The 26,003-nt window shown below is 35.3% G+C and overlaps 1 protein-coding gene across 1 annotated transcript in view; it reads right to left on the reverse strand.

Moving 5' to 3' along the window:
* MDGA2 (MAM domain containing glycosylphosphatidylinositol anchor 2) overlaps positions 1–26,003 on the reverse strand; it is a 926,008-nt gene that overhangs the window by 77,751 nt on the left and 822,254 nt on the right. Inside the window, exon 10 of the mRNA XM_002690859.7 lies at positions 19,610–19,758. Within this exon, the coding sequence (XP_002690905.2) occupies positions 19,610–19,758 (149 nt within the window). The remainder of the gene's footprint in view (positions 1–19,609; positions 19,759–26,003) is intronic.

Below are 26,003 nucleotides of genomic sequence, written 5' to 3' on the forward strand. Positions count from 1 at the left end.
GGCTTTGACTTCAGGGGCCTTGGGTTTGTTCCCTGGTTACGGAAATAAGTTCTCACATGCTATGCAGACAAAACAATTTTAAATAATAATAATTTTTCTGTAACTGAGTTTTTGTTTTATTTTCCAAAACAACTGCACCTAAATGGTCATGGCATTGTGTTGATGTAGAATGTATATACACAAGTACCAGAATTCTTCCCGCTATTTGTCTATCTTTATGGTTTCATATGACTTCCCTGGTGGCTCAGACTGTAAAGCAACTGCCTACAGTGCAGGAGACCCGGGTTCAACCCCTGGATCGGGAAGATCTCCTGGAGAGGGAAATGGCAACCCACTCCAATATTCTTGCCTGGAAAATCCCATGGATGGAGGAGCCTGGTAGACTACAGTCCATGGTTTCATATATGGGTATAATATCTTTATATTATCCACTAATAATGACTAAGAATCTGCTCCATGTTCAAGGTAATGCTATTGAGCACTTTACAGAGGAGCAAATATGCATTTTCTCAAGATTGACACTACTTTGTATGGCAGTACTTCATTTGCTGCATTCTCCAATGTACTGAGAATACACAGACATCTAGCTATATACACAGTGTAGTCAGTGTTTCTCTTTTCTGTTAAACAACCTAATTTCCCATTTTAATAGATTTCACCAGAAAATACAATTATCATTTTTATTATGTCAGGAAATATATTCTTTTAATTTCAGTGTTAGGGGAGAGTTAGCCCAGTGTAGCCTTTACAGATAAAATTGATGATTTGTTACGTGTTTTGACTTTTTACTGTCTCAAAATAATACCTTTTATTTTGATACTTCAAAAGTTTTATTTTCTAATCTTGACCAAAATGTCCAATTCTATACTTGACTTGAGGTAACTTTATTCTGTTTCCAAAGAATTTTCCTTCCTCACTTCCATTACAGAGCCACTGTGTCAGATGGCCAATATAATTTACTTATTTTTCATCAAGAACTAGTTGAACTTAGACTAATACATGTGCTCATCATGTTATGTGTAAAAGTTCCTACTTTATCTCGTGTTGTGGTTTTGCTAATTAACTAAGCATTATTTGATTATTCATTACGTTAGTTTGGTTTACAAGGAACAGTTTTTTGAAGTTGATGTGATACTAAATACAGCAATTTTTTGATGGTTGCTTTTGTATTCATCTAATTAGAATTGTCAAATCTAGAACATACAAAATAATTTTATACTAGCTAAAATGAATAAGCTTTTAAATTATTCTGAGTCATTTAGAATCAGTTTGTAAACAGAGGTAATTTTAAAATAAACATTTGTTAAAAAAGAAAAAAATATCATAATAAGCTTCATAAAAAGAAAAATTTATAAGAGAATTTAAATTTTCTTTGAAATATTTTGTTACAAATCACAGTATTGCCTTTATTAACATTGGCATTAATAATAAAAGTGATAATTTTAAACATTTTAACCCATAAAAGAATATATATATATATATATATATATATACATATATATATACACCCAGAGCATGTCAGTGAGGCAGACTAAGTACTTTTCTGAACCTAATATAATTCTCAGATGAGGAACTAAAAACAGAATTATTTTAACATATTAAGAATAATTGAGAAAATTCATATGTGAGACGTTTATTTTTATCAAATCTTTTAGATGTTTTTAATATACAAGTTAAAACATTTCAATGTTCACATTAGCAAGTTTTCCTTTAAAGAATTAGGGGTCCATAAATAGTGAAGGAACATTCATGCAAGGATGGGCACGATAAAGGAGAGAAACGCAAGGACCTAATAGAGGCAGAAGAGATTAAAAAGAGGTGGTGAGAATACACAGAAGAACTATACAAAAATGTCTTAATGACCGGGATAAACATGATGGTGTGGTCACTCATCCAGAGTCAGACATCCTGGAGAGTGAATTCATGCGGGCCTTAGGAAAGCATTATCGTGAACAAATCTAGTGGAAGTAATGGGATTCCAGCTGAGCTATTTTAAATCCTAACAGATGATGCTATTGAAGTGCTACACTCAATATGCCAGCAAATTTGGACAACTCAGCAGTGGCCACAGGACTGGAAAAGGTCAGTTTTCATTCCTATCCTAAAGAAGGGCAGTGCTTAAGAATGTTCAAACTACCATACAATTGTGCCCATTTCCCATGCTAGCAAGGTTATGCTCAAAATCCTTCAAACTAGGCTTCAGCACACCTGAATTGAGAACTTTCAGATGTACAAGCTGGGTTTAGAAAAGGCAGAGGAACCAGAGATCAAATTGCCAACATCTTGTTGGATCATTAAGAAAGCAAGAGAATTCCAGAAAAACATCCACTTCTGGTTCATTGACTATACGAAAGCCTTTGACTGTGTGGATCACAACACTGTGGAAAATTCTTAAAGAGATGGGAATACCAGATCATCTTACCTGTCTCCTGTGAAACCTGTATGTGGGTTAAGAAGCGACAGTTATAACCTTAAATGGAACAACTAACTAATTCAAAACTGGGAAAGGAATATGTGAAGGTTGTATATTGTCACCCTGTTTAATTAACTTCTATGCAGAGTATATCATGAGAATGCCAGGCTGGATAAGTTACAAGCTGGAATTAAGACTTCTGGGAGAAATATCAACAATCTCAGATATGCAGATGATACCACTCTAATGGCAGAAAGTGAAGAGGAACTAAAGAACCTCTTGATGAGGGTGAAAGAAGAGAGTGAAACAGCTGGCTTAATGCTATGTATTCATGACTGCAGCCATGAAATCAGAAGACACTTGATTCTTGGAAGGAAAGTTATGACAAATAGACAGTATATTAAAGAGCAAAGACATCACTTGGCCAATAAAGATCTGTATAGACAAAGCTATGGTCCTTCCAGTAATCATGTACAGATATGAGAGTTAGACTGTAAAGAAGGGTGAGCACTGAAGAACTGAGGCTTTCAAAATGTGGTGCTGGAGAAGACTCTTGAAAGTCCCTTGGACAGCAAGGAGATAAAACCAGTCAATACTAAAAGAAATCCACTCTGAATATTCATTGGAAGGACTGATGCTGAAGCTCCAATACTTGGTCTCCTGATACAAAAACTGACTCATTAGAAAATACCCAGATGCTGGGAAAGATTGCAGGCAAAAGGAAAAGAGGGTGGCAGAGGATAAGTTGGATGGCATCACTGACTCAATGGACATGAACTTGGGCAAACTCTGGCAGATAGTAAGCGACAGGGAGGCCTGGCATGCTGTAGTCCTTGGGGTTGCAAGGAGTAGGAAATGACTTAGGTACTGGACAACAACAACAAATAATGAACAGCATATATCATTCCTAAAAAAATTCATAAGATAAAACTTGACTAAATGCTCCAGACTTTTTTTTTTTTTTAATGCTCCAGACTTAAGTGAACTCTCCTTATCCAACTACAAGGTCTCAACAAACTTGCTTTTTAAAAAAATCACACTTGAATTCTTAGAAGTCTATTTCCTAGTCTCCTAAGTAGTATGACCAGGGTAGACCATGTATAACCATTGGAACTAAATATAAATTTCTGCTGCTGCAAGAAGGCATTGAGAAGTCACAGCTCTATTAAAACAAAATTAATGGAAACATATAATGATAACCCCATGCAAAACAGATAATCAGAAAAAAATTTCAATCTCCCAGAAGACTCCTCTCTACACCTAGATGCTTATCCTTCATCTCACTTCATTCTCACAAGATCATTAAGTTATTTTGAAATGAATTGCTAAGTCTTTAACTTAGATGAAAAGTCCAGAATTTCACCTTATTTGGAGTACTCACTTTATAGAAGAAGATGAATAAAGACAGAAAAGATTTCAAATGTTCAAAGCAATATCCTATGGTGCAGTGTCAAGATTGGGAAAGCTATTTTTGAGCATGTGGGACTTCTTGAAATCTATGTGAAAATACTAAGAAGTAACCCTCACATGAACATAAATAAAACCATGCCTCATATTTTTTTAATTTGCCAAATGTACTCATTATCTTTTAAATCCATTTTATTCTTTTACTTATATTCTTCTGATTGCATGCAAACTATCTCATATGTAATTATTGATATCAATTTGTGTCATTATGCATAGGCAAACTAAACCCATACACACTGGAAATAGAAGCAAATGTAAGTCAATCAAAACAGAGGAGTGCACAATATTTTTGAAATATTAAAATATATCAAAATATTATCTAGCTATTCAAAATGGTAGTAAAATATAGTGAACTACAATTATTTTATTGCCATTTGCTTTTAGCAGCAATATAACTGCTCAGGTAGTGACAGAAATAAATAATGGAGCATTTATAAGCATGGGCTTCCCCAATAGCTCAACAGGTAAAGAATACGCATTCAATGCAGGAAACACAGGGGATATGGGTTCAGTCCATGGGTCAGGAAGATCCCTTGGAGGAGGAAATGGCAACCCACTTCAGCATTCTTGTCTGAAAAATCCTGTGGACAGAGAAGCCTGGCAGGCTACAGTCCATGAGGCTGCAAAGAGGTGGACACGACTGAGTGACTTGAGTGTAATTTATTAGAACTCACTGCTCTTTATAACTGTCTGAAACTGGGTTAATTTATCCTCTATAATGCAAACTACACATAGCAAACAATCTTTTTGTCACTGTGATATTCCCACAGGATAGCCTAGTACTTACTGAATCGATGTATTAATATAAGCATTATTGTATCAGTTACTCAGTAGAAAGATCTATCTTACTTTCTCGATAAGAAGAGAGACATTTTGCCCATCCTAATAAAATGTTTTGCCATTACTTAGATTACTGACAGCTAATAAAAACTCAAGTCCAACATCAAAATTAATTAACAACTGTCTCTCATTGAGCAAACCCAATTATAAACAAAGTTTCATTCTTTGCTTGTTTTAATTTCTAGAAAATCAGCTGTGGACTCTTCATTTTCATCTTCCACATAATATATCCTCTATCAGTCCTCTCATCTGCTAATCACGTTTCTAATTAGCAAAATGTCTTATTCTCTGCAGCTGGCCTTTTTGTTATTATAACAATCAGATTCATACAAAAATTTTGTATTTGGACCTTCATTGTTTATTTTAATAAAACTACTCTATTTTTCTAATAGGTACTGACAGATAAAGTGCTTGCAAAACTAAGTATAAAATGCATATTTTACATATGCATTTATTTCCCTCTGATATACTTATGTGTTGCTTTCATCTCCAAGTTCAATATTTTTCTGGCTCATAATTCTTGACTTTACTCATATCTGTATTCAACATCAACTCCTAAGAAAGGAGCCCCTGACCACACTCTCTCATACGGTACCAGTATCACTCTTTACTCCTTGATCTTACTACATTTTACCCCCAAAACATTTTTTTAACTATCTGAAATCATAATGGTTGTTTGTGGATATGATTTCCTTATAAATAAAAAGGAAAGTTTCACAACGTAAGGAGCTTTACCTGAATATATTGTTAGGGCTGTTTCTATCTTATCAACTCAAGAGTGGGAGGCACATCTTTGTTCTCAGCTGCAGGGTATTAGGTACCAATTTAAAGGCGACAGAAGGAGTTCCAGGCAACATCATTGATACAATGTCCCACAGATGTCCCCCCATATCATCATACCACTGTTAGCAATGAAACCAGATGTTAATAAAGCCACATATATTATTTAACAATTTATTGGTGATAAAACAAAATCATCTTCAACATTACTATTCTTTGTGCTTTTAATAAAATATAAGCTAAAAACTCAGAGTACATAAGACCTCATCCAGAATTTCAGAAATTAAAGGTCACCAAAAAAAATTCCATTTGCCATAGTTAGAGCCATCTTGAAGTGGGGAGTAGCTAAAGTTCTAGTTGTTGATTTCTTGGTATCATGCATGCTGCTTTGGGCAACTCTTTCCTTCTCAGTTTTATCTTTTGTCACCTGTTTCTTAGCAGCTTGATACCCTTCTCTGAGTCATTTTTTTTTTTTTTTGGGGGGTTGGGGAGCTATTTAGGCTCATTATCCTAATTAAATAACTTTGGTTTTGGAATGCAAATTCAAAATAATTATTTAAATAAGCAAGGGAATACAGTTATAATTGAAGCATTAGGAGTCTCAACCCTTCTGAAAGTAGGCCTTCTTGTCTACACAGTAATGCCTCTTAGAATCTCATATGTTCCTCTTAGTTGTCACATTCTTGTTATGCAAGTGATCTGCCTTGCAAAGTATTACATGGGTTTTTACATACTGACCAGTCAAAATATGTTCTCAAAATATATAAACTGTATTCCAACTCAGATTTTTCCTTTTATTCCTGAACATAGTTAAGGATTATGAATGTAGCCACTGAATTTTGGGGTTATTTATTTCATTTAGTTTTTAGGACTAAATAACATGATGAATGCAGGAAAACTTTATTATTATTTAATTTTAGCTAATGTACTTGATTATTAAAAATTAGATTCCTTCTTTTCACCAGACTAAACTATAAGTCCACGTCATGAGAACATGGTTTAAAAATTGTCTCAAAGTTATGAACTTGTGGAAAAAGTAGATAAACCTCCTGTTACTTCTCAACTTTTCATGAGATTCTTTGGATACAGAGTAAATTTTTAAGACACCAGTTTTATTCTGTCTCTGTGTGTTGCATAGCATGAGACAATTTCTGATAATATTCTATTGATTTATTATTTTATTTTATCTTATGGTATCTTTGATCTGCTCTCTACCAGAATACAAGGTTCATGAGATTATGGACTTTTTCTGCTTGGTTTACTTTGTATTCCACCTACCTATAATAGTATATAACATTTACTTACAAAATAAGAATTAATGTTGAGGTTTAAACTCTTAGAGAAGCCTGTGTCAGATTTTAGTATCCTTTTACATAGATCATATGTATAATCTAATCTTTATTTATTGACTCAGGCACTGTAAAGACATGAACGTCTTTGAATTCTTTATGCTTTAATTATTTGAAATAAATGGTACAATTTCATAGATAAATCTTTTTTTTTAGTATTTTAAAAGTCAATTAAAGAAGCAGATCTTTCTGAGATTATATTTTCAGCATAAATTCAAATGGTATTATTAATATATTCAGTCAAACACTGCCTACCATAGAGACAGATCTGGGTAGGAATTTGAGCTCTTCACAAATACTTGATCCTTATATTCCTTGCAGTACATAAAGATAATACTTGTTTGCCTTGTTTGGCCTCAGATCATGTCATAGGGCTTACTTTGGACAAGGATATTTGAACAGAAGTGATATGTGCTCCTTTCAGGCAGGATTTTAAAACCTGGTGTATATTTTCAGCATGCTCTCTCCAAAAAACAACTGATATTGTAATGATTGTTTTGTATCAAAATATAGAAGTACTTAACCTAGTATACCAATATTTGTGGGATACTAGATACTCTTGCCTGGAAAATCCCATGGACAGAGGAACCTGGTAGGCTGCAATCCATGGGTTGCTAAGAGTCAGACACGACTGAGCGACTTCACTTTCATTTTTCACTTTCATGCACTGGAGAAGAAAATGGCAACCCACTCCAGTGTTCTTGCCTGGAAAATCCCAGGGACAGTGGAGCCTGGTGGGCTGCCGTCTGTGGGGTCGCACAGAGTTGGATATGACTGAAGCTACTTAGCAGCAGCAGGACACCTAAGGAAAGAGTGACCCATAGGTCATGAAGATCCCCTGGAAGAGGGCATGGCAACCCACTCTAGTATTCCTGCCTGGGGAAACCCATGGACAGAGAAGGCTGACAGGCTATAGTCCACAGGGTAGCAAAGAGTCAGACATGACTGAAGCAACTCAGCATAGGTTCATGTGCATGCACACAAGGAAAGGATAATACAAGTACAGAGGAGATAACATAATGGGGGAAAAAACCCACAAAATCATGTGTTAAGTGAAACTATTCTTATCAAAAAATCTTCTAGACTTTGTTTGTTAAAGTTAGGACCCTTTATTGCAGCACCTTATAAAAACATACAGTAAGTCCCGTACATGTGAATGAGTTCTGTTCCGAGGGCACGTTTGAAAGTGCAACTTATTTGTAAGTCCAAAAAAGTTGACCTAGGTACCCAATTAACACAATTGGCTATGTAGTACCATAATGCAATAGGTAGATAGCATTTTTCACACAAATAATGCATAAAAACAAAACCAAAACATTTTTAGCTTACAGTACAGTACAATAACTGGCATACGGGGGCTGGCATCAAGTGCACAGTTAAGAAGAGCTTCTAACTGGACAAGGGAGAGGGATGGAAGATGATTGAGCTGAAGGATCATCAGCTAGAGGAGATGGAGGGCAAGCTGCAATTTCATTCCTCTTCACCTTGATGACACAGGTTCTGGTTCCTTGCTGGATTCAGTTCTAGCTACCCTCTTGAAAAAAAAACCACAGTGACGTCTGGATAGGAGCTCTTTTTTTCTCATCATAGAATGACATCATAGCACTGGATTGCATTCTGAGCTGCAACCTTTGTGTAGCATTCTATGTTCTGGTCCTATGCCTCAAAAATTAACAGTGCTTCCTCAAATAAAGAAAATCCCTTTGCCATTTCATGAATCATGAATCTCTTCACTTCTTCAGTTACTTCTTCTTCCTTTTTTCTTTGTCCTGTCTCTCGGCCTCTGCCGGGAGCCAGCGTGAGGAACTCTGCCTGTGGCAAAGGTCATGAGGAAGGAGGCTCGGCATACGCAAAGGCGGGATGGAGCCTCAGGAGTCCCCCTGGAAATTCTCTACCCCCAAAACCAGAGTCTGTCTACTTTGCTGCTTTGTGCTCTCACCTATACCTCTGACTTTATGGGGGGCTGTCCCTCACCACCTCTCTCTGAAAAAGTTAACTTATAGCTCCAGTTAATAAAGTTCCTGGGCGTGACAAGAGTGTTTCAACCTACAAACTCCTTTGGAAGTCCTCTAGCCTGCCTAAACAGGTTCTTCCAGCCACATGTGATTGTTCACAGCCTCCCAACTGTGAGAGGCATGAGATGTTCTAAACTGTCTAAATACAGATTCTTTTGAGCAATTAAAAGATTGATTAGAAATTATATTGGTGAAGGGTTTTTCACTTGTTGGGCCAATGTTTGCTGCTAAGTTTCCATATCCCTTACCTACTTTGTCCCTGGCAGTGTATTAATTAATATAATTGGTGTATAGGAATATAAGTAGTAGCTTTACTGTTTGTAACCTTGGACCCTTGAGTTAATTCTTTTCTTGTTATAGCCCACCACACCTTTACCCTATAGGAATGCAACTTTATCTAATGCTTTTGGAGGGTGGTGCCTGACTTTAGAATAATCACCTTTAGAGAAAAACAAGTTTTCTGAAGAAAGGGTCATAAAATGTTAACAGGCATCCTGGCCAGAAGATAATGTAAATCACCTAAACTTTTGCATATGATAAGTTTGCAGGAAGAAAGCCTGGCTTACTGCATGACTCTACCCCTTCCCCCATTATCCTCTATGCACAACTTAAGGTATAAAAACTACTTTGGAAAATAAAGTGCAGGCCTTGTTCACCGAAGCTTGGTCTCCCCATGTCGTTCTTTCTCTCACCTTCTGGCTGAATTCCCATCTGGACTGTGGAGGCTCGTCAAGCCTACTAATTTTGCCTGGGCTTCTAAGATCTGACTGGGGAGGCCTTAGTGTCTCCTCTCCTTCGGGAGAACGGGAGGACACCTGCAGCCTACGTAGGTGACGCAAATTCCTTATCTTGGAATTTTATTAGCTTTCCACGTAAACCGAGTTATTCAGCCTCTTTTCTCCACTGAATTTTCTCATTGAGCTATCCTTATTTAACCACTCTTTATATCTTTAATTCTATTGTATCCTGATCGCCAAAGCTGTCTCCCCTTTGAAACCCCTGAATCCTGCCTGGGCTGGACCCCGGTAGGCCTCCACTTCCATCTGGTCTTCATCTGTAAGCTCTTCCAGTGGCACAGCATGGAGTTCAGTGAAGTCATCCTTTTGCAAACCTAGGTCCAGGTTCTCCCTGAGGGTCACTGAGCTGTTGAAGACCCCTTTGGACTCCTCAACCACCTTCTCAAATCCACAAAAACAGTGAACAAACTGTGAAAGATTCTTCCAAATCCTTTCATGGTGATGGCTGTAACTTATACCAAGCAAAATCAACGTGTTTCTGTGGCCTTGTAGATGTTACAGTCCTTCCAAAAGTGCCACAAAGTTGTTCCTGATTTGTCACTTGCCTTTACTGCCTGATGAAAAGCATGACATATTTTTTGAAAGTTACTATGACTCCCTGGTCTCTAGGTTGGATACGTGATGCACGTTTGCATCTTTGAAAGTTTGTTACTTTAAGGTTCATATGCAGGGACCTTATTGTATATGTTTGAATTTAGTATCTCTAAGCAAAGAAGCAGCTAACTAAATATAAGAACAATTCCTATCAATTTTTTATGTCATTTTATTAAGACACATATCTTTTAGAATAAATTTAAGCTAAGTATATTTAAAACATTAAATAATATTGCATAGATATATTGGTTCTTTATTTTACATTATAAGATGAAACTTTCTTCAGATTTTATGTTTTTAAATTTCATCATTTTATACTTCCTTGAAAATATTTCATTAAATATATGCCTAATATTCATTTCAGTAACAGCTCATTTTCCTTTCAGTATAAACAATCATATTCAATAATATTTTCTTAACAAATAAAAATAAGAAAACAAATATTACCATGTTTTAACCTAAGATTTTCTAAAGACAAGCTCTTAGGTAGTGAATAGTTTCTTCATCTCTGCCTTCATGTTCTCTTCTTTTCTGCAACCTACACTTAATCATCAAATCCTTCTCATATTGCCATATGAATCTGTCTTTAATTGCCAATGCAGCAGCACTGATTCAGGTTGTTAATTTTCACTTGAAGTAAAACAACAGCTTTTACTCTATGGTGTCCCCTATTTTGTACCGTGATAGTGATTACTTGACTCCTCTGTTTTGGCTCTTCATGTGTCTCCCCACTTCTCTCAATGTAAAGTCCAATTTCTTTGGACCAGTTCATATGGCCCCCCATGATCTCAGTCCCTTGTATCACCACTTTGTCTCTTCCTTCTCTCTTGAACTATCAGGAAAGGTCTAGATATACTGTATTATTTTCACTTCTCCAAATTTATCCAGCTGGCTTTGTACCCAGGCACCTGTTAATTTCTCCAAGTCCCCTGATATGTGAAACTTCTCTTCAACCTTCTGGTATCAGTTTGCTAGTATTTCTTTCATTCAGCATTGCTCACATCCCAAAGTTAACTTAGGTTTCCCTCCAATGTTTTCTAGTAATACCTTACAACCATGCTTATTATCATACTTATCAAACTATATTGTAGTTTGATATCTACTTGGTTGGGCTTTCCCTGTGGTTCAGTGGTAAAGAGTTCACCTGCCAATGCAGGAAACCTGGATTCGATCCCTGGGTTGGGAAGATCCCCTGGAGGAGGGCATGGCAACCCACTCTAGTATTCTTGCCTGGAGAATCCCAGAGACTGAGGAGCCTGGTGGGCCACAGTCCACAGCATCACAAAGAGGCAGACATGACTGAAGCGACTGAGCATGCCTATATCTACTTGGTTGACTATCTCCTCTTATGTTTGTTTGTTTTTCTTGTTTTTTGACGTGGACCACTTTTCAGAAGTATCTGTTGAATCTGTTACAATACTGGTTCTATTTTATGTTTTGGTTTTTTGGCTGTGAGACATGTGGGATCTTAGCTCCCAGACCAAGAATTGAACCTAGACTTCCTTCATTGAAAGATGAAGTCTTAAACACTGGACCACCAAGGAAGTCCCTCTTCTTATATGTTTTAAACTCTCTGAAGACAAGAACTACATCTTAACTTCTGTAAGATTAGTTCTGTACCTAAACAAGAGTGATAATACCTATTTTACAAAATGTTTTGATATTTAATATTATAAATATTTTCCTAATTTACATTTTTATTCTTTTGAATCTAATTATTCTATTTCCATTTATCATTAAAAATTTTAAAAAGATATGATCATACCATAATTGAACAACTTATAAAATTAAAAGCTGAGGAGGGGCTTCCCTGGTGACTCAGTGGTAAAGAATCTGTGAGCTAAGGTCCATAGGGTCACAAAGAGTCAGACATGACTGAAGCAATAGCACATGCAAAGCAACTGAAGCACTTTGTTATATTTTGCATTTCTTGTTTGAACTTTTTAAAACAGAACAGAAATTTGGGGAAAAAAAAACCCAAAAACAAAACAGCAATCCATAATCAAGCAAGCATGCAGCAGTAATTTGATGTAATTTTATTGATAATTGTCACATTCAACATTTATCATTTGAAGGTAAAATTGTTTCAGATATAGCAGTTGAAATATTTTAACTGCTGAAAAGAAGACACATTTCTGGTATAGAAATAGTGTAGAAGAAATATACCATGTCATGGATTGGAAGAATCATTATAGTGAAAATGAGTATACTACCCCAAACCATCTATAGATTCAAAGCAATTCCTATCAAGCTACCAATAGTATTTTTCACAGAACTAGAACAAATAATTTCACAATTTGTATGGAAATACAAAAAACCTCGAATAGCCAGAGAAATCTTGAGAAAGAAGAATGGAACTGGAGGAATCAACCTGCCTGACTTCAGACTATACTACAAAGCTACAGTTATCAAGACAGTATGGAACTGGCACAAAGACAGAAATATAGATCAATGGAACAAAATAGAAAGCCCAGAGATAAATCCATGCACCTATGAGCACTTTATCTTTGACAAAGGAGGCAAAAATATACAATGGAGAAAAGACAATCTCTTTAACAAGTGCTGCTTGGAAAATTGGTCAACCACTTGTAAAAGAATGAAACTAGAATACTTTCTAACACCATACACAAAAATAAACTCAAAGTGGATTAAAGATCTAAGTGTAAGACTAGAAACTAGAAAACTCCTAGAGGAAAACATAGGCAAAACACTCTTTGGCATAAATCACAGCAAGATCTTCTATGACCCACCTCCCAGAGTAATGGATATAAAAGCAAAAATAAACAAATGGAGCCTTATTAAACTTAAAAGCAAAAGAGACACAAATATAAAGAACAAACTTGTGGACTCTGTGGGAGAAGATGAGGGTGGGATGATTTGAGAGAATAGCACTGAAACATGTATATTACCATATATTAAATAGATGACCAGTCCAAGTTTGATGCATGAATCAGGGCACTCAAAGCTGGTGCACTGGGACAACCCAGAGGGAAGGGATGGGGAGGAATGCAGGTGGGGGGTTTGAGATAGGGGACACATATACACCCATGGCTGATTCATGTCAATATATGGCAAAAACCACCACAATATTGTAAAGTAATCAGCCTCCAAGTAAAATAAATAAATAAGTTAAAAAAAAAAGAAATAGTGTAAAAATAAGTATGACTCCACATTTTAAAACAACTTAAGAAACCTAAAGAAATACAACTGAAAATGATAAAGCTAAAAAAATAGTAATTTATATTTTAAAATGAAAGGAAGCAATAGGAAATAGTTATCAATTCAAGATAAGTCTGAGACTTATTCTTGAAATTTGAGGGAATGTTCACTGAGAAGTTGTATTTTCAGGTAGTCATACTCCTATGTAAAGCACTGAATTAGTCATCAGAATTACCAAATACAAAGTTTAGGTTGCACATACCATAATAAAGTAACTTTTAATATCTCATTAATATGTTTGTTATTTAAAAAAATGTCTTAGAAATATATTCTAATGGAAGTCAAAAGGAACTGAGTATATCTTGCCCAGAAGAATTAAGAAAATATTTGCTTGCCATTTGGATTAGTTCTCAGTCTATGGAGTAAATCTTGAAACTTAATAGTGGATTGAGCACAATATTTTAATAATCACCGGATTTGGAAATTCATCAATCCAGGCATAACTAGATAATGCATCTCTTGTTGGAACTTAATATGTGTGTATGCTCAGACATGTCCAACTTTTTGAGCCCGTGAACTGCAGCCTGGCAGGCTCCTCTGTCCATAGCATTCCAAAGAATACTGGAGTGGGTTGTCATTTCCTTATCTAGGGGATCTTCCTGACCCAGGGACCAAACCTGGGGATCTCCTGCATTGCAGACAGATTATTTACCATCTGAGCCACCAAGGAAGCCAGTATTTATGAGATGATTAATTTAGTAAGAGTTTTGTTGACTGACTGGATAAGAATGTGAATATGATAACTCTAAGTATTTTAGTGTCAAGGTTTAGTAAGATAGGAACAGGGTGAATTGAAGTATTTTATTCAATTAAATATCCCCTATTCCAAAGATGAGAGTCAAAAAATCACATTCACTGTGGGTCTCTAAGACAGAGTATAAAAAGAAAACTATATAAAAGTCTAAAATCCTTCATTGTTAGAACCTGTACTGTATATGTTGCTGCTGCTGCTAGGTCGTGTCAGTCATGTCGTCTGACTCTGTGCAACCCCATAGACGGCAGCCCACCAGGCTCCTCCGTCCCTGGGATTCTCCAGGCAAGAATTCTGGAGCAGGTTGCCATTCCCTTCTCCAGTGCATGAAAGTGAAAAGTGAAAGTGAAGTCGTTCAGTCGTGTCTGACTCCTTGCGACCCCATGGACTGTAGCCCACCAGGCTCCTCCGTCCATGGGATTTCCCAGGCAAGAGTAGTGGAGTGGGTTGCCACTACCTTCTGCAAGTGTATATGTTGCTGCTGCTGCGGCTAAGTCCCTTCAGTCGTGTCCGACTCTACGCGACCCCATGGACGGCAGCCCACCTGGCTCCCCCGTCCCTGGGATTCTCCAGGCAAGAACACTGGAGTGGGTTGCCATTTCCTTCTCCAATGCATGAAAGTGAAAAGTCAAAGTGAAGTTGCTTAGTTGCGTCCGACTTTTTGCGACCCCATGGACTGCAGCCCACCAGGCTCCTCCATCCATGGGATCTTCCAGGCAAGAGTACTGGAGTGGGTTGCCATTGCCTTCTCCGAGAAACAGTTTTGCTTGTTTCTTAATTCTTTAGATACTAAAAAAGCAGACACTCAAATAACTTTTTTTTCTCTTTCCTGTTAAGCAACAAATGAAGTAAATAGTTGGGAAGCTAGTAGCTGTCTAAAGAGATTAAACAATTTCTTAGCTGAGCTTAAAAAGTACAATTTAAGGACATTAAGATTTTTAGAAAAATTTTTTCCATACATTAATTTTTTAACTTCACATGAAATATCTGTTCTATTTTTAAGTTTTTTAAAGCAGTGATTTCAGAATTCTAGTGCTTTTTTATAGACTGCAGCAACATTTATGAAAAGTATATAAGCCAATAATCAAATTCTAAAATAACTTTTCTCATTATATTTAAATAAAGACCATACAATTTAATCAAAAGAGTCAGCTAATTTTACCAAAAATTGGAGGAATGCTGGGTATAGTTACCAAACCCACCCAGCAAGGAGTTTAATGATACAGTACTGATTTTATAATCTTAATTTAAGAATAAATAAGTTTCTAACAGTTTGTGGATTAAAGAAAAGGTGGGCTCTTTTGAACTGAATTTACCATGAGTCTTTAAGGGTCAAATTTACTTTTCATGCCTCAGCAAATCAAAAATGTGTTGTATAATTAAAGTCATGCTTGATATTAAAAAGGAAAGTACTTTTCATTAGATAATATAGATAATTTATGGATAAAAGAAATTATTTATATATATAGGCTCAAAATAAAAATATAGAGTAAAATAATGATTTTAAAATCATAAAGTATGTAATATAAATTAATAATCCGTTAAAAAAAATAGTCATAGTCAAAGACATAAATACTAATTATTAGAGAAGAAATCCTTTTTAAAAATTTATGTTGCTTAAATTTAAAATTTATTTTGTAGAAAAATAAAATTTGCTACATTCTTAACATCTTTAAACATCATCCAAGTTACATTGGTTACATGCAGAAGCTCATTGATTCAAAATTCTAAGTCTGGGACATGAAAAGGCCATATTCATGTCATATAAAATCTCCACTACAATAATCATCAGATCAGAATTAAAGAAGGATTATGTTAAATGCTAGTATTTGATTGTGTCTTAAAATAATGTTATTATCTAAATGTGCATACTTGAGGAAGTAGGAATCTAAATTTTCTACGATAATATAGAAAAATGATTTTACTTAATGACTTTGTTTCCTATTATTAAACAGAGAATATTCTTAAAAATTATATCAATTTCATTGTATCTAGAATGCTTCTGCCCTACAGTCCTCAACTTTGGTGTGCAAGAGGATCTTCAAAAGAAATGATGTCTACTGAGGCCATTTTTGCATGTTAAGATTTTTCATGAAAGGGTTAAATGTAAAGAATATGGGAGTGGAATATGGAAAAAGAGTAGTGTTTATACTTGATCTTTCTGTTCTTATAATATTTATATCTACAAACATTTCCTTTCTTTCACATTGGCAGGACAGTGGAAGGCCATTATTCTTTATTGAAACATCCCCAAAAGACAAATCAAAGTTTTTCTTCCATGGCAAGATATAGTGTCTGGGTAAATTACCAATTAAAATAGAGTATAACAAAAACAAAGCATCCTAGGAAAAAATAATACTCGTTTATAAATATAAAAGAAAATCCTAACAACAAAGAAAACCAGAAAATAATGCTAAGGCAAGTAAAGAGCTAGCTTCAGAAACTGTAAGAAAAAGGATTGTTTTTTGAACCATGGTTTGTAACACTGGAAATATGTCTTCCTCTGGTGGATAGCATGAATCTCACAAACTTGGAAAGAATACTAGTAGCATCAGGCTTACTGATCCGATCAAGAAAGCTTTAAAGTAAGACTGATAGTGGAATAGAAAAATGTGAATCAGTAAAATGGATATTAGAGAAGACACTAGTTTTGAAATAAAAATAAGACAAGTGAAAAAAAATGGCTAGAAATTATTTTGTGAAAATCATGGCTTGGAATACTACTTAGATCCAGGATATACAGTGTTCTGAATTAAAGCTGAAATAAAAATACTACATATGTTAAACTCTTAAAATGCACTTAAAAAAAAAAAACCAAAAACTGTTAACACATCCCAGGAAGATGAGTTTAAGAATTATCACAGATGTTTGTGTAAGGAGTACCTTGCATAAGGGAACCTGGCCTGTGGTACAGTGGGGAATATATTTTACTCCACACTCCAATTACCTGACAGGTATTATTATCTTTGACTTCCCAGGTAGGAGTCAAGGCTTCAGTATGTTTAGAAATACTGAATAGTACTCAAGGTTATATAAGCTCAAAATGACAAGGCTAGATTGGCTAGAATTGGAAGATAGGTGTTCAAGAAATTCATAATTTCAGCAAAACTCAGTAAGGAGAAATTTATACACTACATGCATGCAAATATAATGCATTCTAGTGTAGCAGAATGGGGGGAAATTACCTAACTAATTTGTTCCCAAGGATGAACACAGTGACTGGGAAGTGTGTGTCACCACATATCAGGGAGTTATATACTAGTTTTATGATCAGGAAGCAAAGACAGGGATTTAGAGATGTTCATGTCAGGAAAGGAAAATTTTTAAAAAAGAGAAACTCTTTGGAAAATAGAATGGCAATCCCAGGAAAAAATATTACAGAAGATAGTGTATTAATAATAAGTACAAGATATGGACAAGAAGGAAGGCTTTAAATAGTTGGATCCCTCTTAGGAGGAAGTTTAAAATCTCTCCATTTGAGGGGAGGACTTAGCTGGTAACTTCTGTCAAATATGATTTATAGAGAAGGTGATTTGCATACATAATAGACACTTTGGGAATGAAAGTTTTAATACTTTTAGAATAAAAGAAGAGAATGATAAGTAGGGTTGGGTAAATTAATTCTGCAGATGTAACCAGACAGCTCTTCAGCATACAGGAAGCAAAGGGCAGTTACCCAGACACTTTAAGAAAATATAATGAAGGAAGAAAGTGAGAAATTAAAGATGAAATTCTGACTCAAATGTTGGAGAACAACCTATAACCAGAAAAAAGGAAAAGACACCTAAATAAAATGATTCATTTTTACATTGCAGTTTGGCAGTGTGTGTTGTGTTAAGTCTCTTCAGGCATTTCTGACTCTTTGCGACCCTACAGACTGTAGCCCACATGACTTATCTGTCTGTGTTATTCTCCAGGCAAGAGTACTGGAGTGGATTGCCATGCCCTCCACCAAGGTATCTTCCCGAACCAGGGATGGAACCTGCGTCTCTTATGTCTCCTGCACTGGCAGGCAGGTTCTTTACCACTAGCGCCACCTGGGGTCCTTTGTTTTTTAAAAACATGTAATAAAAGATGAATATGATTGCCCAAATCATTGGGTAAAGACTTGGAAAGGAATGTGAGGTATCTAAAGTCAAAAATGTGCTAGGATGCTCTAAATACAAAAGACCTAAAACCATTAACTGTGTTGAGAAAGAAAAATAAAAAGATAAGCCAATAAACCGGGGGAGAAAGGGCTGCTGAACTTTTTCGTTTCTATCCTTCCTATCAAGAAAAATTACCATTAAATTCTAATAAGTATAATAGAACAATTTTGACATGTATTCGGTATTTACTTAGGGACCAAAATAAATAAGGGTAATAGAGAAAATTTCCAAGTGAACAATTCCTGCCTACCACGCCTGTGATCTGTGAATACTTAGACAAGAAGGATAAGAATATTTAACTTAATTTTAATGATATATCTTGCATAGTCTTTTATTATAACTTTGTTAACAAGATTAAAACAAACAATAGTTTTATGATTGTGAGACTGAATGGATTGGTGGTGATGGATCAATCTTTCTCTAAGCAAATTCAGTGTTTTCTACTTTTGAAACACAAAATGCTATTGTATGATTTAGCTATGAAAGTGGAAAACACATTTTACAAATCTCTGCATAAAACAAAGATGTAAAAGAAAGCTAACAGCTTATATGATAGTCAAATAAATTTTCAAAAATGTTTTGTTATGTTGAAACAATCTTTCCAGATAACTTACTATATAACAGGAAATAATGAAAATACCTACATTTAAATTTAAAAAAAAATATCATTTATAGCAGCAAAGGATAACTGAATTTAACATTGGTTCATTTGAAAAAGCTATGATATTTTTACAGACTCTATAATCTTCAGCTACGTTAGGAAAACACCCTACTTCATTGTTTTTTTCTCATTTTACCAAAATATTTCTATTCTTCAGATACATTAAATTAGCTTTTAAAAATCAGATATACTTTGAATCCCTGAGAATAAAAATATGTAGGATTTCTAGGAAATAAGACAAAGAATTACTCAGTGCAGGTAAATGTAAGCACATGTTAAATAAGTTTCTTTCATAGAAATTATACCATGTAATTTCTATAGAGTATCTAAATGATGAAGTATTCCAGAAAGCTCACTTTAGTATGTCTCACATCATAGTAAAAATGCATAAATTAATTTCAAAGATTTGTAAATAATTTGAAACAGTTCTTGGTAGTGTACTGTTATCTTTGATTTAGAAAAAATATGTTCTGAAATTCATTGAAAAATGATTAAAATTTATATCAACACATCATCATAACAAGAACTTCAAAGAGAATCACATAAGCACAAAAGAAGATAATTAAATTCCTCACCTGCCTAATACCCAACCGGTATGCAACAATCCGATCCACTGCATCAGGATTCATTTGAGTCCACTGTAGACTATAGGAGTACACACGGTGTCTGTTCTGCCACACAGGATTGTAGGTATCGTAATAGAATTCTGGAGCATAGGCCTTCCCTAGAAACAGAAAGAGACCTGAAATTACACAGGATTGTAGGTATCGTAATAGAATTCTGGAGCATAGGCCTTCCCTAGAAACAGAAAGAGACCTGAAATTACACAGGATTGTAGGTATCGTAATAGAATTCTGGAGCATAGGCCTTCCCTAGAAACAGAAAGAGACCTGAAATTACACAGGATTGTAGGTATCGTAATAGAATTCTGGAGCATAGGCCTTCCCTAGAAACAGAAAGAGACCTGAAATTACACAGGATTGTAGGTATCATAATAGAATGGAGAGCTATTATTACCAAATAATAAATTATGGAGAATTTGAGAACAGATGCAAGATGATTTCCTGGTACGTTTGATGAACAGTGTGATAGGAAGAGAAGACCCAAGAATGACTACAAGTTTTTTGGTGTAAGCAACCAGAAGAATCGAATTTCCATCAACTGACATGAAAAGCTATGGGAGGATCAAATTTGAGGGGTCAGGAAATTATTTTTGAACAATTTGAATGATCTAAATGGAATCATCAAGTGAGCTACATTGGACTAAAATGTATGAGGGGCCAGGCTTGGAAATATAATCTTGCCAAATTTATATATGTTTAAATATTTTCATTGGAGCATAGTTACTTCAAAATGCTGTGTTAGTTTCTTCTGTACAGCAAAGTGAAACAACTAAACATATACATATATCCCCTCTTTTTTGGATTTCTTTCCCATTTAGGTCATCACAGAACAGCCAAAAACTTTATCAGCAAGTGAATGATAACTCTGCCAAAAAAAAATCAGTGAATATGACAATCTGTGTTTATATTATCCATGTCTTCCATCAGTAAATTGAAACTAACCAAACAAAACCTTAACAATGCAAGAACTTTGATCAATAACAAAAAGTTATTATTATTATTATTATTTTTTAAGATTTTAAGGATATGTGAGGTGTGTCTGTGCTCAGTCGCTTCAGTCGTATTTGACTCTTTGAGACTCTAGGGACTGTAGCCTAACAGGAGCCAGGATCCTCTGGCCCATGAATTTCTCCAGGCAAGAACACTGGAGTGGGTTGCCACACCCTCCTCCATGGGATCATCCCAACCCAGGGACTGAACCTGCATCTCCTGCATTGCAGATTCCTGTGGATTCTTTACCACTGAGCCACCAGGGAAGTCCCCATACATGAGGTACACATAGTGTATATAACCTACATAAACCATCTCAGGTTTTTCTTTTAATCGCCAAATTGAAAAATGTACAAATCATTGGGAATTATGGGTCCAACTCATTAATAATCTGAAATATAGACTTTTTACCCCTTATATTTTACCAATAATACATTTATTTATTAAATCAATATTTATTGAGAGTCTATTGAATGGCAAGTAGTGTTCTAGGCAATGAACAAAGAGGTATGGCCTTTGTCTTCCTAGAAATTGCTTCCATTTTCTCAGGCCTTTCAGATAGCTTTACAATTTTTACTGGATTTATGATTTAATAAATTGTAAATTATTCAACAGACTTTATTTTTTTGAAATTAGATTAAATATTAAATGTCCTCCTGAGGTTTTCCTCCTGGGTTCCTGTTTGCAGGGAATTTTCTTACCTGGTTTTCTTTTTCTTCATCATAAGTCACCTAACATCTAGGGATTGAACAAGAGCTGATTCATAAGAATTTATAACAGATAGTTAGAGAATGAATTTTGAAGACTAAGAATGAAATTTATGGTCTCTATTACCCTAGAGAGGTTTACCAGGAAAAAAATGTTAGATGAACTGAAGTTAATTTCTGATAAATTTACTAGTAAAATTAAATACATTGAATTAAATATATGAATTTAATAACATTTGGTAAAGTCTTACATCAACATTGTGTGCTTTTAAAAATGTTCTATGAATGTTCATTCATTTTAATTGAAAATGGATTATTAATTCTGTACAAATTATCTTGCATAGGAGGAAAAGAGCCATCACATTTATTTTATTGCTTTATTTTGTATATTTTTTACTTGTTACTAACTAAATGATAGTGCAAATTCATGTTCACATCACTTAGTAAAATCTAGATGAGAGGAACACAATATACTGAATGAAGGGATCAATACCCAAAATGTCATTGACAACTTGCATTTGAGACAAAATTTCCCAAACCTGTTGAGGAAGTACATTTGATAGAAGCCTATATAATGAGTCAGGGGTTTTGACTAAAAGTAAACATTCAACATGTATAAATGAAGTAATGAGCTGTTTAAGTGAATAATGTCAATATACAGTGTTTTCATTAGAAATTAGTGTCTAGATTGAATTGAGGAGGCAACAGTATCAATGGTTGGTTTTTCATTTATTGCTTTTTATTTTTGCTTTTTAATTGAGGGGAGCAGGGAAAGAGGGGATTGCTTTTGTAACTTAGCCAAGAGGGAAATACAAGGAGTATTAGATTTAGTGCTATCATTTGAATTTTCATTAAAAAAAATAGGATCAAATAGAAATCACAAAAGAATAAAATCATAACCAGAGGCTATTTAGCATGAAAAAGAAAAAAAAATCTCTCAAAACCTGGCAAATGAAGTTTTCTGAGAGTTGAAACTCCATCACAGAGAAAGAGAATCAGACTATATTTTAACAGATCTATGAAAGATGAAAGCCAGTGCATATTCAGAGAGGATGCATATTCTGATTTAGGAATGTTCTAGCAGTCCTCTCTGAATATGGACTATGAATTTTCCCTTCACTAAAGGTATGGTTGTCTGAGGGGTTCTTACAAATAGCTGAGAAAAAAAGAGAAGCTAAAGGCAAAGGAGAAAAGGAAAAATATACCCATTTAAATACAGCATTCCAAAGAATAGCAAGGAGAGATAAGAAAGCCTTCCTCAGTGATTAATGCAAACTAATAGAGGAAAACAATAGAATTGGAAAGACTAGGGATCTCTTCAAGAAAGTTAGAGATACCAAGGTAATATTTCATGCAAAGATGGGCACAATAAAGGACAGAAATAGTATGGACTTAACAGAAGCAGAAGATATTAAGAAGAGTTGGAAAGAATACACAGAAGAACTATACAAAAAAGATCTTTATGACTCAGATAACCATGATGGTGTGATCACTCACCTGGAGCCAGACATCCTAGAATGCAAAGTCAGTAGGCCTTAAGAAGCATCACTATGAACAAAGCTAATGGATGTAATGGAATTCCAGTTGAGTTATTTCAAATCCTGAAAGATGATGCTGTGAAAGTGCTGCACTCAATATGCCAGCAAATTTGGAAAACTCAGCAGTGGCCACAGGACTGGAAAAGATCAGTTTTCATTGCAATCCCAAAGAAAGGCAATGCCAAAGAATGCTCAAACTACCACACAATTGCACTCATCTCACACGTTAGCAAAATAATGCTCAAAATTCTGCAAGCCAGGCTTCAATAGTACGTGAACCATGAACCTCCAGATGTTCAAACTTGATTTAAAAAGGCAGAGGAACCAGTGATCAAATTGTGAACATCCACTGAGGCATTGAAAAAGCAACAGAGTTCCAGAAAAATATCTAGTTCTGCTTTATTGACTATTTCAAAGCCTTTGACTGTGTGGATCACAACAAACTATGGAAAATTCTTAAAGAGATGGGAGTACCAGACTACCTGACTGCCTCCTGAGAAATCTGTATGCAGGTCAAGAAACAAGAGTTAGAACCATACATGGAACAATGGACTGGCTCCAAATTGGGAAAGGAATACGTGAAGGCTGTATATTATTACCCTGCTTATTTAACTTATATGCAGAGTACATCATGTGAAATACTGGGCTGGATGAAGCACAAGCTGGAATTAAGATTGCTGGGAGAAATATCAATAACTTCAGATATGCTGATGATACCACGTTTATGGCAGAAAGCAAAGAACTAAAGAGCCTCTTGATAAAAGTGAAAGAGAGTGAAAATGTTGACTTACAACTCAACATTCAGAAAACTAAGATCATGGGATCTGGTCCCATCACTTCATGTCAAATAGATGAGGAAACAATGGAAACAGTGAGAGAATTTATTTTCTTGGGCTCCGAAATCGCTGCAGATGGTGACTGCAGCCATGAAATTAAAAGATGCTTGCTTCTTGGAAGAAAAGTTATGATCAACCTAGATAGCATATTTAAAAGCAGACAAATTGCTTTGCCAACAAAGGTCTATCCAGTCAAAGCTATGGTTTTCCAGTAGTCATGTATGGATGTGAGAGTTGGACTATAAAGAAAGCTGAGCACTGAAGAATTGATGCTTTTGAACTGTGCTGTTGGAGAAGACTCTTGAGTTCCCTGCAAGGAGATCCAACCAGTCAATCCTAAAGGAAATCAGTCCTGAATATTCACTGGAAGGACTGATGCTGAAGCTGAAACTCCAATACTTTGGCCACCTGATGTGAAGAACTGACTTATTTGAAAAGACCCTGATGCTGGGAAAGATTGAAGGCAGGAGGAGAAGGGGACGACAGAGGATGACGTGGTTGGATGGCATCACTGACTCGATGGACGTGAATTTGGGTAAGCTCCAGGAGTTGTGATGGACAGGGAAGCTTGGTGTGCTGCAGTCCATGAGGTGTCGGACATGACTGAGCAACTGAACTGAACTGAACTGATGAGAGTTATTTAGTCAATACCTAACTACCATTTAGTAGGGATTAAATGGGTGGATGATTGCCAACAAAATGGCCTTTAAGGTAGGGCTCAGTCTCAAGTCTATAAGTTGCTATGAAATATTTGCCTACTATTTCTTGTATTACTTCAATTGTTTTAAGCACAATTGAATTTACTTATAAATTCCATTTAATATTTCTATTGGATTGGCCAAAGATGTTAGATAAAACCCTATTGAACTTTTTGGACAAGTCAATATTATCTATAGTCTGCTGCTGCTGCTGCTAAGTCGCTTCTGTGCAACCCCACAGACGGCAGCCCACTAGGCTCCTCTGTCCCTGGGATTCTCCAGGCAAGAACACTGGAGTGAGTTGCCATTTTCTTCTCCAATGCATGAAAGTGAAAAGTGAAAATGAAGTCACTCAGTCGTGCCCGACTCTTAGCGACCCCATGGACTGCAGCCTACCAGGCTCCTCCATCCATGGGATTTTCTATCTTATATTGACTACTAGAAGAGTAACTGGCACATTGGTATTGGCTGCCTGTCATAAATGCAAATTGGCATAATCCTAGAACTGATTGTTTATCTAAATAAATACTTTTCACATTATTGAAGAAGTTTGACACTGAAGTTAGAAAACAATTGGCATGACCTATGTGAATAATATGAATTTGTTTATCAAAATCCCATTTTCTTTTTTTTTCATGTTACAAAATTATTTAAATGTAAAATTGAGTTAAAATTACATCTAATATTTTATATACATACTCAAGGAACATAATCTGTAAGTATAAAATGATATAAACTATACAGCAATGCTAATGTCACATAAACTGCTTGCAAATTACAGTCAAATGTCACTATGTTTGTAATTAATCTGTTTACAATTTGTTATGTAAATCCTTCTTTTTTTCTCTCTCTTTTTCTTTTTCTTTTATTTTTAAACTTTACAATATTGTATTGGTTTTGCCAAATATCGAAATGAATCCGCCACAGGTATACACGTGTTCCCCATCCTGAACCCTCCTCCCTCCTCCCTCCCCATACCATCCCTCTGGGTCGTCCCAGTGCACCAGCCCCAAGCATCCAGTATCGTGCATCGAACCTGGAGTGGAGACTCGTTCCATATATGATATTATACACATTTCAATGCCATTCTCCCCAAATCCCATTTTCAAGGTTGTGAAAAATTAAGATACAATCTAACCCTCATTTATATATTCCAAGTAGATCACATTTTCCCATAACATACCATCACCATCTTTATATTTAATGGTAGATTAATATAAAAGCTTTTCAATGTATTCATGAAATATTTTATTTGTACTGACATATCTACATTATGTATGAGTGATATCATATATATCTTCAGGAAATATTAGGTTAGAGAAAGAAATAAAGATTACCAACTCCAGTATCTTGTATGACAGATAAATTATGGAACAGAATAGAAAAGGTGACAATATATGGATGTTGATATAAAATTTTATTTTAGTTGAATAACTGCATCACCTTGTTTTAGAATTTTAGAAATGTTTTTTAGAATTAAAGAGGAAAAAAGCATTTTTAGATAGTTCATAAGTAATATTGATTAGCAATAAATATTTACTGATAAGAAATGATTTTGAGTAGTTATGGTTAAATAT

Source organism: Bos taurus, chromosome 10, assembly GCF_002263795.3.
Source record: "Bos taurus isolate L1 Dominette 01449 registration number 42190680 breed Hereford chromosome 10, ARS-UCD2.0, whole genome shotgun sequence".
NCBI classification, from domain to species: Eukaryota; Metazoa; Chordata; class Mammalia; order Artiodactyla; family Bovidae; genus Bos; species Bos taurus.